General features: G+C 38.5%; 1 protein-coding gene across 2 annotated transcripts in view; it reads right to left on the bottom strand.

Moving 5' to 3' along the window:
• lnx2a (ligand of numb-protein X 2a) overlaps positions 1 to 13951 on the bottom strand; it is a 105149-nt gene that overhangs the window by 43928 nt on the left and 47270 nt on the right. For both annotated transcript variants that reach the window (XM_072262978.1, XM_072262979.1), the window contains exon 3: positions 2877 to 3127. In XM_072262978.1, the coding sequence (XP_072119079.1) occupies positions 2877 to 3127 (251 nt within the window). The remainder of the gene's footprint in view (positions 1 to 2876; positions 3128 to 13951) is intronic.

The following is a 13951-nucleotide window of genomic DNA, read 5'->3' as shown; positions in this document are numbered from 1 at the left end:
TTTGTTTGTGCTTTGTCTCTGATGCCTCTTGTAATTTTTTTCAATAATTTACCAATGTTAGACTGGATGTTCCAAAGTTACTTAATGATGTCACATCAGCAGTTTCTGGTCATCAGACGGGATTGGAAAAAGATAGTCAAAGCCTCCACGTTATGATATTCAATACATCACACTTTGGAAAAAGATAGTCAGAGCCTCTGCGTTATACTCTCATGTTAGTTTCAGTAATCTGGGATACATATTATCCAGTTTTAAAGATGTAAACCTCAAAATATTTCCCCTCTCTCACCACTTTTATGATATTCACAGTTCAGTGAAAAGCAATGTTGTAATCATTTTGTGGTTCTGTGAAAGTAAATATATTCATTTACAATATTCCCATGTCTTCCACCTACACACACACACACACACACACACACACAAGCAAACATTACCTTTTTCTTCTGTAATTATCCTTAATCTTTTCCTTTCTCCTTGGCAATTCTTTGATTTATCCGCTCTCTTCTTTTTCTTTATAGTTGCATCCCTACATTTTCTGTACTAGTTCAGGATATATGCAGTACTGTTAGCTATCTGATTTTAAAAAATATCCTTTGTTTGCTGTATTCTTTATATTTAAGGGCCTAGAGTTCCCACACCTGTTCTAACTAGAAACTCATTTGCTCTGAACCCTTATCTCCTCGAATAGACTTTTGCTAAATAATAATAGAGTTGAGTAATTCTGGTACTTCTCACTCAATTCTCACTGAAAACTACATTTACCTAATGCTACATACTAAATCTGTCTGCATTATTAGTATGACGATAGCACAATAGTTAATTTACTAGACTGGTTATACAGAGGCCTGAACTAACAATCCAGAGACCTGTGCTCAAAATCCACCATGACAGCTGCCGAATTTAAATTCAAATTAATAATCTGGAATTTGGAAAATAATCATTTATGATCACCATGAAAATTACTAGATTATTGTAAAAAGCCACCCACCTTTCATGGAAAATATGCTATTCTTACCTGGTCTAGTCTGTAAGTGACTCTAGACTACCCCATAATGGTTGACCCTTAATATGCCCTCTGAAATGGTGTAGCAAGCCACTTTAGCTGTAGGTGGCTCCTCACCAGCCTTTAGGGATGGGCAATAATCAGCTATATCCACATCGTGAAACATAATTTTAAAAATATAATTGGTTCTATAAAAACGCTCTTCATCCTGACAATAATTCCACAACTGGTCAATTTTTTTATTTGGCCTGCTTCATCAAAATAAAAGAATGAAAATTCTGTACTCAAATGTTTGTTGATTTGGTCACAATTAACACTGAGGTTATTGATATTTTCTTCTATTTCTGTACTATCATTTCTGTGGTTCCAGAAATGTGTCTACTATTTGCCAATAGTCTCTAATTTCAAGATTACCACATCTAAATTTGGTTTCTTTCTTTCTTTCTTAAATAACTTCCGATTGTCTGGCCTTTAGCTTGTATTGGTGTAAACTGATCTAGAACCAGACCCAATGACCCAAGAATCTAAAGCCTACGCCTCTACCAAATCTTTTCTGCCACATACTTTCATATACCATCTTGCTACTTTTGTCTTCACTATCCACGGGAATGGTGATAACTGTGAAGTGGTAATCTAGAGGTTACAACCTTTGAGGTACCGTTTAATATCTTTCCTAATACTATACTCCCTTCTCTTGGACAACATTAGTGTCGTGGAGAGGGGAGACTTGCAGCATGGGCAACTGCTGGTCTTCCATACAACCTTGCCCAGGCCTGTGCCCTGGAGAGTGAAGACTTTCCAGATGCGGATCCATGGTCTCGCAAGACTAATGGATGCCTTTACTAATACTATATAAGCTGGCTGTAAGGCCTCATTCCCTTTTCTGCCAATATCACCATATCACTTTCATATTGTGCATCGGAAGGTAACCACCAATAATTTTTTCATGACCTCAGATTAGTACAACCCTCATGAATAACAGTTCAAGCACGAAAACATGTTATTTGTATAAACACAAATTATACAGCTCTACACATGAAGAACCATCAATATTTAATTATACAACAGAAACTCACTGTGAGGCTGTTTTCTCTTTGAAACCCATGATTTCAAATGTTAGTTTTTCTGCACCTCCTGATATCCAATATCATATTAGTTTTCCTTAAACATAACAATAATGGAGGTCTTTATTACTAGTATTGCAGTAACTTTGAAATATATTTTTTATTTAAAAATTACAGCTGTTAGTAAACATCTGTGCCGGGAATTTCTTTGGGAATTCTCCAGATTGACGCCAGGACTCTTAACAAAATTCTTTATACTTAATCAAGTTACACTGTAGACAATTTGGGAATTCCTTAAGAAATTCCTTCCTATGGAATAAAATATGTTTTACATTGCATATATAAATTCTAAAAAAAAGTGTTCTCATTTACACCAATAGAATTTTGAAGAGCTGCCTAACTTAGAAACAATATTTGGAAGTTGATACAATTAGAAGAAATATCTCCTTTCACTAAGCTACAACTCACAATATCTACTTCCTTATTATTAAAACTCTAAGAAAAACTGGCCTCCATATTTTCAGAAGTATAGTGAAAGGAACTAGAAAGTAGTCAAAACTTCCTCGAGATATATTTACTTTATTGTTTTCTGTTTAAGTATTAGAAAGTGATTCCTGATAATGAAATATGAAAAGAATTTCTCAATTCCTCCTTGCAAGAAGAAAGAAGATGTCCAATTGAAAATCTATTAGCTCTTTGATTTTACTAAGTAGTTATAACATTTCCAAAAGGAGTGGTAAACTATGTCTGCAGATCTACCGGCATTTCCAGGATTACTATGCATTTAATTGTCAACCTCAACTACTCACTGTTTTCCTCAGTGTTCTCTTCAGAAGCAAGGTTATCTTGGTCAGATTCATCTGGACAAGTTGATGCTGGTGAAGCAAAGCTGCTGCAACCCAGAGTTGCCACTTGAACCTGTAATTGGTCTGCATCTGAAGGGGGATGATCCTCTTGGCCTCCCACAGAGGATTTGCTGCCACTTTCACTCTCTGTTCCACTTGGCTTGCAAGACTTGCGAATCTCTACAGCAGCCCTGTGGTTGGAAGCTCCCGAACACCTAAAAGAAAAGCAGAGATACAAATATTTTAGCCAATTTTGAAAGATGGATATGATAGGAAATGCCGACATGCTGTAGAATTCTTGAAATTTCAGTGATTTAGGAAACATAAGCAATAATTCTCATAACAATCAGTAGATAATTTATTTGTAGTTTTTAAAAATTAAGATGTACAGTACTTGTGCCAAGGTGAGGCCTTTGGGTGGAGGAGCAACACCTTACATTCCATCTGGGTAGCCTCCAACCTAATGGCATGAATATCGATTTCTTCTTCTGGCAAAAAAAAAATCCCTCCCCCCTTCCTCTATTCCTCACCCTGACCTCTTCTCACCTGCCTATCACTTCACCTGGATCCCCCCTCCCTCAACTTCCCTTTCCCCTATGGTCCACTCTCCTCTCTTATCAGATTCCTTCTCCAGCCCTTGACCTTTCCCACCCATCTGACTTCAACTATCACCTTCCAGCTAGCCTCCTTCCTCCCCCCCCCCCACCTTTTTGATCTTGTGTTCTCACCTTTCATTCTCAGTCCTGAAGAAGGGTCTTGGCCCAAAACATCGACTGTTTATTCATTTCCATAAATGCTGCCTGACCTGCTTAATTCCTCCAGCATTTTGTGTGTTTTGCTTTGGATTTCCAGCAACTGCAGACTTTATTGTGTTCTGTATTTACATTGTTTTTTTATGAAACTATGCTATGTAATATACTGTATTTAAATAACTAAAGTTCATCAGATTTAATACCATTTCATCCATTTTAAATCCCTGTCAGCAGGAAACATTAATCCCTCTATTATAAAATCAACTGTCTGTTGAATAACTTCAGAACTTTTAACTACTGCCAACTTATTTATAAATCCACTCCAACTTTGAGCAAGCAAAATGAAAGACATTTTCTTAGATTTCACTATTTAGCAAATTTCTGATCCTGTGTGTCGCAGCTAGAAGTGCAGAATCCCGTGCATTGACAGCATGCATTTCTTAGTTCAGTGCTATTTAGAATCCATAAGTTGGCTTGCATCAAGTAATATGCTGGATTTTAAGGCAGATAATATCATCTGAATGAAGCCTCAAGCATGCAGCTACATTAAATCTGTAATTTTAAATATTAAGAAAATACATAGTTCCCCTTTGCTACTTGATTTGTGTCGTTTGCTGCTTTTCTGTCTTCTGCTTCCTGCTTTGTTTGTCTCCTCTCTGAAGCTACCACTTTGACCAAATCTTTGTTCCACTGCCCTAACATCTCCTCATGTGGCTTGAAGGTGATTTACTCTTCATTAAAAGTACAGCATAAAAGTACATTTAGATTCCTGCGTGTCTGTAATTACAAAAAGGAAAATAAGAACACACTATAGTTGATCATTAGGGAGAGATCATTATATCAATTAAGATTAGTCAACAAGAATGACAGAAGAAATTAAATGGAATAAAAGTTGATAAATCTCCTTGTCAGAAAGGCCTGCATCTAAAAGATTCAAAAATAGATGGTTGTAATAGCAGGAAATATTATGGTAGTAATCTTCGACAAGATTGCAAAAGATGACAAATACAATACCACCCTTCATGAAGAGAGAAGGAAAAACGAGGAACTACAGACCAGCTTGCACAAATCAATTAACAAGAAAATGGTTACAGAACATTAAAAAAAATCATAACATAACTTGTTAGAATCATGAAAGAGAAATCACACAACAAACCTGAGAGTTTTTTTTGAGAAAATGAACAGGGTGGATAAGGGAAACCAATGGTTATAGAACAGATTGAAATGTTGTAATCTAGCAGTTTGTGGCCCAGCAACTCCCATGGTTCAAAACGTTTTATCATTATATGATAGAATTCACCTTGCAGTTTGAAAGGGAGAAGCTAACGGAGTAAAGTGAATTTCAGAGGCACAAGAGAGGAGCTGGCCAGAGTTGGTGGGAAGGGGACACTAACAGGGATGATGGCTGAACAGCAATGACTGGAGTTTCCGGAAGCAATTTGGAAGGTGTAGGACAGATACATCCAAAAGAAGCAGTAGTATTCCAAATGGAAAATGAGATAACCATGGCTGACAAGGTAAGTCAAAGACAGCATAACAAAAACTAGTGGGAGGTTAGAGGATTGGGAAGCTTTTAAGAAGCAACAGAAGGTAACTAAAAAAAACAATAAGGAGAGAAAAGATGACATATGAAGGTAAGTGGCTGAATGTATTTTCAGATCTATGAAGAGTAAAACAGAGGTGAGAATGGACATTGGACAGCTGGAAAATGAAACTGGAGAGGTAGTAATGGCAGACAAAGAAATGGCAGATGAATGTAATAAGAATTTTTTTGTCTCTCTTCAATGAGGAAGATGCCAGCAGTATATCAGAAATTCGAGCAAGTCGGGGGCAGAATTGAGTGCAGTAGCTATTTCTAAGGAGAAGGTGCTTGGGTAGCTGAAATGTCTGAAAGTGGATAAGTCACCTGGACCAGATGGACTACACTCCAGGGTTCTGAAAAAGGTAGCCGAAGAGATTAGAGAGGCATTAGTAATGATATTTCAAGAATCACTAGATTCTGGGCCTCAAGATGGCTGTGGTTCAAAAGAGGGGAGCCATGGAGTCATAAGTAGCTAGCCATCTGGACTCAAGCTGGAGTCTGATCAGCCTCGGCTGGGTCACCTGGAGGAGGTTGTATGATGTTTAAAGACCCGAAACACCCGATGATTCCAGGAACATCACTGAAGATGTGTCCAGAAGCATCAATAGATGTATGTACACAGCTGGAATGGTTCCTGAGGACTGGAAAATTGCAAAAGTCATTCCACCCTTGTTTGTTTGTTTATTTATTGAGATACAGCATGGACCAGGCCCTTCTGGCCCTTTGAGCCATGCCGTCCAGCAACCTTTGATTTAATCCTCACCTAATCGTGGAACAAATAGTGTACTGGTCTTTGTAGCAGGAGATGGGAGTGCAAGGTACGTGCTGTGATTGTAAAAGGTATATTAGCCAAAGTGCAATGTACCATGAGTACAAATTGTTTAGGATGGGGTGTACATTTCCTGTAAGGAGGGTTTGAGAAAGTGGATGTTGAGAAGGTAGTTATTGAGAAACTGCATTTTCTGGCAAGAGAGTCAAGAACTTGAAAGAAAGGGCTCAGGAATTGAGGTAAGTCGTTTTGGCTAAGATAAAGAGAATTATTCCCCCCACTCAGAAGATGTTCAATTGGCTCTCATAAGCAAACATGAGACTGATAGTTTCTGGAATTTATAAACACAGGAAAATTGATTTTGAGAAAATCGCACAAAATGCTGGACGAAATCAGCAAGTCAGGCAACATCTATGGAGGGGAATAAACTTCTGATGATTCAGGACAAAATCCACTTAAATAATAATTTGCTTTTCACTCTTTCTTCCAAAGAGTAACTGCTGTCTGATGCAAAAGGTAGGATATCCCAGTGGCTGCCCATTTGAATTCGAATGCCCATTCATATTATGACATATCTGTCCATGGTCTCTACCACCATGATGAGGTCAAACTCAGAGAGGAGGAGTAACACCTCATATTCTGTCAGAGTAGCCTCCAACCCGATGACATGATTATCAATTTCTCTAACTTTTGGTAATCACTCCCCCTTTCCCCTTCTCTCTTTTCCCAGTCCTCATTCTGGTTACCCTCCTCTTCCCTTCTTTTCTCCTCATCTGCCCTTTCTTCCCTTTCTTCCATGGTCCACTGTCCTCTTCTATTAGTTTCCTTCTTCTTTAGCCTTATACCTTTTCCACATATCCCCTCCCAGCTTCTTACTCTTGTACTCCTTCCCTTCACTCCACCTTCATATTCTGACCTCTGTCCCCTTCCTTTCTGGTCATGGTGAAAGGTCTCAGCCCAAAATATCGACTGTTTTTGGCCCTGCAAAGATGCTACCTGACTTGCCGGGTTTGTCCAGTACTTTTTGCGTGTTGCTCAAGAAGTCCAACATCTGTAAAATCTCCGGTTTTTATGGTTCTAAGAAAAAAACTGACACATATCATAATGGACAACAAGGGCTTTATAGATTTATTAAAAAAGAGTATTAAGGGTAAACACGAGCCCCGTATAGAGTGAGAATGGGAACTTAATAATGGAAGCAAGGAAAAAGGCATACAAGTTAAATCTATACTTTGCAAATACCCTACAGAATTTCTGACAGACTAGTCTCAAATAATGGAGTATCTTGTAGGAATCACCATCATGAAGGACAAAGAATTAGAAAAACTAGTAGACCAAAAATCAGACAAATTGCCAGGTCCTAGCACTGCATTTTGAGGGCAGTAATATGTCCAGTAAAGAGACGAAGTGTCATTTCTTGAGCTTGTATTGGGTCTCGATACAACAGCACAGAAAACTACAGACAGAAAAGTTCAAGTGAGAGTGGGTTGGGCAATTAAAGTGACAACACATTCTGACCCTGACCTCTGTATGTAGTCTGTTCACTGGTGCAAAGAAGTTCAATGTAAGCTTGAGAAACAATGCCTCATTTTTTTTGTCTAGGCATGTTAGGTAATTCAGTCTTCCTGTTTGCTTCAGGACAGACGTCTATCGCCTGTCTTTCCTCTCCTGCACTTGTTTACTCTGTTCTGTTGGATGTGTCCGCCCTCCCCAAGGATCATTCAGTTGCTGTTTCATACATTTGTCAAGAGCAGAATATGTTGAAGTCATTCTCACGAACATGTTCCACTCTTTTGAATGGAGAGAAACCACTTGACCAAACAGCATATCATATAACCATGCATTCAATGAAATGAGAAACAGAATGGAAATATTTGCTACTACAGTCATTTTTTTTTTAAGGCCAGCAAGATCATAGTTCACATCTGCTATCAACAATGAGAAGGAAGTGTCTGCGGAAGCAACCCTAACTGAATAAAGCTGCATGAAGATGACTTTACATGAGTCTTGTAGGAAGAAATGGAAAGCCCAAGGGCCTTAACCCTCCCCATGAGGCTGAGAGGAGCACTCCAAAATTTTAACGGCACAATATTGCAGATAAAAATAAATTAATAAGAGTATATCAAAACACCACAGAGCATTGTAAATGCCACAGCACATGAAACAACTTGAATTTCACATAATTACCATATGTCCTAAGTATCATGCAATTTGTGAAGCATGAAATATAGCCATTTTGTAAAATACTCTGTGACTGCCACTTGCCCCCAGCTAACGACACATTTGTACACAAACTGTCAATTCTATTTAATGCAGGATAAAAAAAAAGTTTTATCAGGATATCTGACTTAGTTGACACCCACACAATTTGACACCCTAATATTACACCATTTCATATGTTTGTTGGATCCATTTACTACCAGCTTCCTTTTACTGTGCGATGTTAACAATCTCCATGCAAGTCAGCAATCTAGAATCCTGGATATCTTTATCAACCCTGCCAATGAATTCAAACCTTTCTTGGTAATTGAAATAGAGGACTTATTTATCAAAAGAAGTTTGCAATAGTCATTGGTACTTTTCAGGGATCCTCAATTACGCTGGATGCAAGTGATTCTCTGTTGCAGAGATGGATTTACAGTGACGGAGTAAGGTGCTTTTAAATGCAAGCACTTCAAGTAAGTCTGATGCTCATCAATTATCAAGGCAACTTTGTTGTGTTGTAATGCCAGGCCTCATCAATCATCATGCACACATTTTATTGTTCCTTTTTATTAAGAAAGAATAATACCAAGGAAAACAAATAGATTCTTAAGGAGGTCATAACCATCTGCAGATTTATTTTTCTTATCAATTAAGGCAACAAGATAAAATTCAAAGTAAAATTTATTATCAGAGTACATACGTGTCACCACCTACAGCCCTGAGATTCTTTATCTGCGGGCATACTTAGCAAATCTACAGAATAGTAACTGTAAACATCAGGAGCTATAAACTGTAAACAAACTGTTTGGGAAATAATACAGAAATGAAGTAGCTGCGAAGCAAGCAGCAAAATAGACCACACAATTTAATCAGCACTGACCATATCATCAGGACTATCCTGATGAGGAGTCTTAGTCTGAAACATACTTTCTCTCTATAGGTGCTGCCTGATTCAGAGAGTTCCTTCAGCATCTTGTGTGTGCTGATACAATTTTTGTTACACTTTTTTTGAATAATGCATATTTAATCAACAAATGTTTACCATATTCAGTGGCCAAGGAAGTGTAATACACTCAAAACAATTAAATGTAATCAAATGTTACTTTTACTATAACTATTTATCAACTAACATACAAGGACATGAAGTATGTTTGTGTATACAGGTGTCCCCCACTTTTCGAACGTTTGCTTTACGAAACCTCAGTGTTACGAATGACCAACATTAGTACCTTGTTTTCGCTAACAGAAGGTGTTTTCACTGTTATGAGAAAAGCAGCGTGCGCCCCGAGTAGCCGCTCTCCCCCGGATTCGGAACGGCATTCTTGCCGGCATTGCTCAAACACGTGCCTGTGAGCAGCCATTTGCAAGATGAGTTCTAAGGTACTGGAAAAGCCTAAAAGAGCTCGTAAGGGTGTTATACTTAGCGTGAAACTAGACATAATTAAGCATTTTGATTGTGGTGAACGAAGTAAGGACAAAGTGAGTTTGGCTTGTGGAAGCTGACGAAGATGATGTTGAAGAGGTTTTGGCATCCCATGACCAAGAACCGATAGATGAAGAGCTGATGCAATTGGAAGAGGAAAAGATAACAATTGAAACCGAATGAGAAATGATAAAGTACGACTTTAATTTTGAAAGGGTACGTAGGTTTAGGGGATATTTGCAGGATGGTTTGAGTGCTTACAAAGAACTGTGTGATAGAAAAATGCGCGAGGCTCAGCAGTCAAGCAAGCCTTCCACATCAGCCACAGCAGACAACGAACCTCGACCTTCGACATCGAGGCGGGCAGTCATAGGAGAAGATGAGCTGCCTGCTCTAATGGAAACAGACGACAAGATGACACCCCAGTGTCCCACCACCCCAAAACCCAGGCCGCAGACAGATACTGATTCGCGGAGAATGCAGCGGTAGCTGGGAGACACACAGCACATCTTTAAGAAAAAAGCCAAAATATACATGCTAATTAATTAGGTGCCGCCCGACACGTAATTGTTGGCCCAGATCAGTCGAACACACCACCATCAGTGTGCTCCATGCTTTCCCAATTCCCATAAGTGATACTACACTGTACAAACATTATTTCTACTTTATATCGGCTGTGTATTTTTACGTGTTATTTGGTATGATTTGGCAGCTTCATAGTTTAAAGGTCACTGGAGAGCACTTGCGCGTGTTTTTGCCAACGGCGCTTGCATGAGATTTTCACTACGGAGAACAGTGCCGGCAATGATTGTGGAAAAGTATTTCTACTTTATATAGGCTGTATATTTATCATATCATTCCTGCTTTTACTATATGTTACTGTTATTTTAGGTTTTATGTGTTATTTGGCATGATTTGGTAGGTTATTTTTGGGTCTGCGAATGCTCACAAAATTTTCCCATATAAATAAATGGTAATCGCTTCTTCACTTTACGACATTCCGGCTCACGAACCGTTTCATAGGAACGCTCTACCTTCGGATGGCAGAGGAAATCTGTACACGTTGAGTACCCCTAATCCGAAATGCTTGGGGCCCGAAGTGTTTTGGATTTCAGATTCTGGAATATATAATGAGATAGCATGGGATCATCATAATATCTGACTCAGAATTTATGAGGTACTGGTAAGCTGTATTTGTCTTACACTTGTTCATCACACATACGATCTGATGCAGTCTCTCAGCGTGTTAGATTTTCATCAGTGACAATCTTGGCAAACTCATTGTCACAACCTGGGTCCTGTTGAGGGTTGCATGCCCTTATGAAGGTGTGGGCTTTAAAGATCAGATGGCAGGCTGCAATAGCACATTCAGCACAAATGTGTTTATTCTGTGCCAGAGGACATTGTATGGAATTCACATTGTACTTCATAATCATAAATGTCCACAAACACCATTTTCCAGGAGCCAGCACTCTCCTCATTCCCCAAAAGTGAACTCTTTTACTGAGCCAGCCTGCTGAATATTCACAATTACTTCAATTTTCAGTTCGTCATGATAGATATTTGCTTGTTTCATGATCAGCATTCTGTTAGGCAGCATATGTTCACTCTGATGCTGACAAATCCACTCTTACAATACGCAATTGAGATTTTTTGTTTTATGCAGTGTTTTTCTGTTTTTCATTAACTGTTGTTCATTATACATTGGAAGTCACTTCTCAGAACTCTCTGTGATGCACAGAGACCTGCACATCGCCTGGGAACATTCCCAGTGTCTTGTGGAATTTTCCATTTGTGACATAATAGCAGTGCTAAAAAAATATGGATTTTTGAGGTTTACAGATTTTGGAGTTTTAGAGGAGCACTCAGCCTATCCTATGAAAATTTAAACTCAGTTTCCACATATCACATGATTCAAATACAATCTATTCTGGATTAAATCAATTTTTTTGTGCACTTAGCACACAGAAAATGGGAAGTAATCAATCCATTTTCTCAGCTTGAATGTACAATCAACCACCAAGGTGTTGAATGGCACAAAACAGAGAAAGCACCAGAAAATTCACAAAGCAATATAGGCAAACAGAAACAATGAAAGAAATAAAATCTATATTTATGAAACAAATTTTACATCCGCAGAATATCCCAAAGCATTTCACTGCTCTAAAGCACTTAAATAGCATCATTACTTAATGTAGAGATTTAAAAAAAAATCCTTATTACTATGTTATGGGGTCGGTGGTCTTGATGGAAAAAAAAACGGATGAGCTCTGCAGAAGGGAAGCATTAGATTGATCTTGATGTAGGTTAAAAGGTTGGTACATCATGGGCTAAAGGGCTTGTACTTTGCTGTACTGTTCTACGTACAAATTACTAACTAGTATTATAATCCAATCTTACAAATATTTCCATGATCAAAATCCTTAATGTGGATTTAAAATACCAGTTTACTAAGCATGGCTACTTGAAACAGAAGAATACAGTGACACTGTGCCGCTTAATTGTGGCAGGGGACTGTTCTAACATCAATCATGTGTGCTAACATCAGTTGTCTGTTAGATGCTACACCATGTTTAGAGTGCACAGTTTTTAAATAGTGTCAATTGAGTGTGTTTGTGTTCCAAAAGCAGTGATTTTTGTCACTGACAGTTTGCTAGAAATAAGCAGTAAGAACAATTCCGAACAGTTTTGTTCACTGTGGTTTCAAGCCTTCAGGCTTGGAGATGCTAGAAACAACCAGCAGTGAAAATGAAATGATGTCATCACTTCAAGAAGTTAAGGACTACAAAGAATTTGAAGGTATCAACAATCATCTTGAATGTTGCACTGAAAATGAAGATTTGGAAGATGCAATTGTTGATAGAATTGTATGAAGGTAGTCCATTATTTATTTTCGAGTTTAGGCTCTTCCAGCACCTTTGAGCCAAGCCACCAACAATCCGTCAACTTAATGCTAGCCTAATCACAGCACAATCTACAATGACCGATTAACCGACCAACTAATACTTATTTGGACTGTGGGAGGAAACCGGAGCACCTGGAGGAAACCCATGTGGTCACGGGTAGAACGTATAAACTCCTCACAAACAGCAGTGGGAATTGAACCCTATACTGTAAAGCACTGTGCTACCATGCCACCCCTGCACTAGGTGCCTGCGCTGATTTTGTTCATTGCATACACTGGATGAATTCCTCTGTCGATAACTATTAGGAACCAATACAGAGTTTTATAGTACTGCAGTAGTATTGGTAGTGTTCTAATTTGTTCTGTATTTTACTTAAATAAATAATTTATTACTCAATTTGTCTTTTTTTATGCCTTTTAACTATTTCCATGAAACTTCAGCTATTTGGGGACGCTATATAATTGGGCCAAAATATACTGGTCTCAATGTTAATTGTGTTCCAATTAATTGGAATCCATTGTATTCAAGTCCAAGATCAAAGTTATACAAGAGCACTGCTGAGAAGCCACTGTTTGTAACAGCATTGCTGCAAAGAGTCAACCCCCATAAGGTGGCCTGGCCAAAAAAACATCCCAGGTTGACTACTCAGGGAGTGTGCACATCAGCTCACTGCACCACTACTTTATTGTTTCCTGTCAGTCATGTTATGTCTAACCTATGTCACTTTATGGACATACAATCAACGTATACATGCGATCTTATATATTTATATTTATTGTGTTTTTTTTTATTACTATTATGTTCTTCATCTGTTGTGTTTTTTTGTGCTGCATCAGATCTGGAGTAAGAATGACTTCATTCTCCTTGACACATGTGTTCTGGAAATGAAACTAAACACCCTTGAATCTTTGGAAAGTGTGAGGTTTTCAAAGTTAATTTATAATTCAGAATCAGAATCAGGTTTATTATCACTGGCACGTGACGTGAAATTTGTTAATTTAGCAGCAGCAGTTCAATGCAGTACAGGTGTCCCCCGCTTTTCGAATGTTTACTTTACGAAACCTCACTGTTACAAAAGACCTACATTAGCACCCTGTTTTCGCTTTCAGAAGGTGTTTTCACTGTTATGAAAAAAATTCAGCCCGCGAAAAAAATCAGCGCGCGATAAAAAGCAGCGTACGCCCCGAGCAGCCGCTCTCCCCGGATTCAGAATGGCATTCTCGCCAGCATTGCTTTAACACGAGCCTGTGAGCAGTCGTTTGCAAGATGAGTTCTATGGTGTCCGAAAAGCCTGTAAGAACTCGTAAGGGTGTTACGCTTAGCGTAAAACTAGACATAATTAAGCGTTTCGATCGTGGTGAACCAAGCAAGGTCAAAGTGAGTTTGGCTTGTGGAAGCTGAC

Source organism: Mobula birostris, chromosome 7 (genome assembly GCF_030028105.1).
Source record: "Mobula birostris isolate sMobBir1 chromosome 7, sMobBir1.hap1, whole genome shotgun sequence".
NCBI classification, from domain to species: Eukaryota; Metazoa; Chordata; class Chondrichthyes; order Myliobatiformes; family Myliobatidae; genus Mobula; species Mobula birostris.
This window is presented reverse-complemented; position numbering and strand designations above follow the sequence as displayed.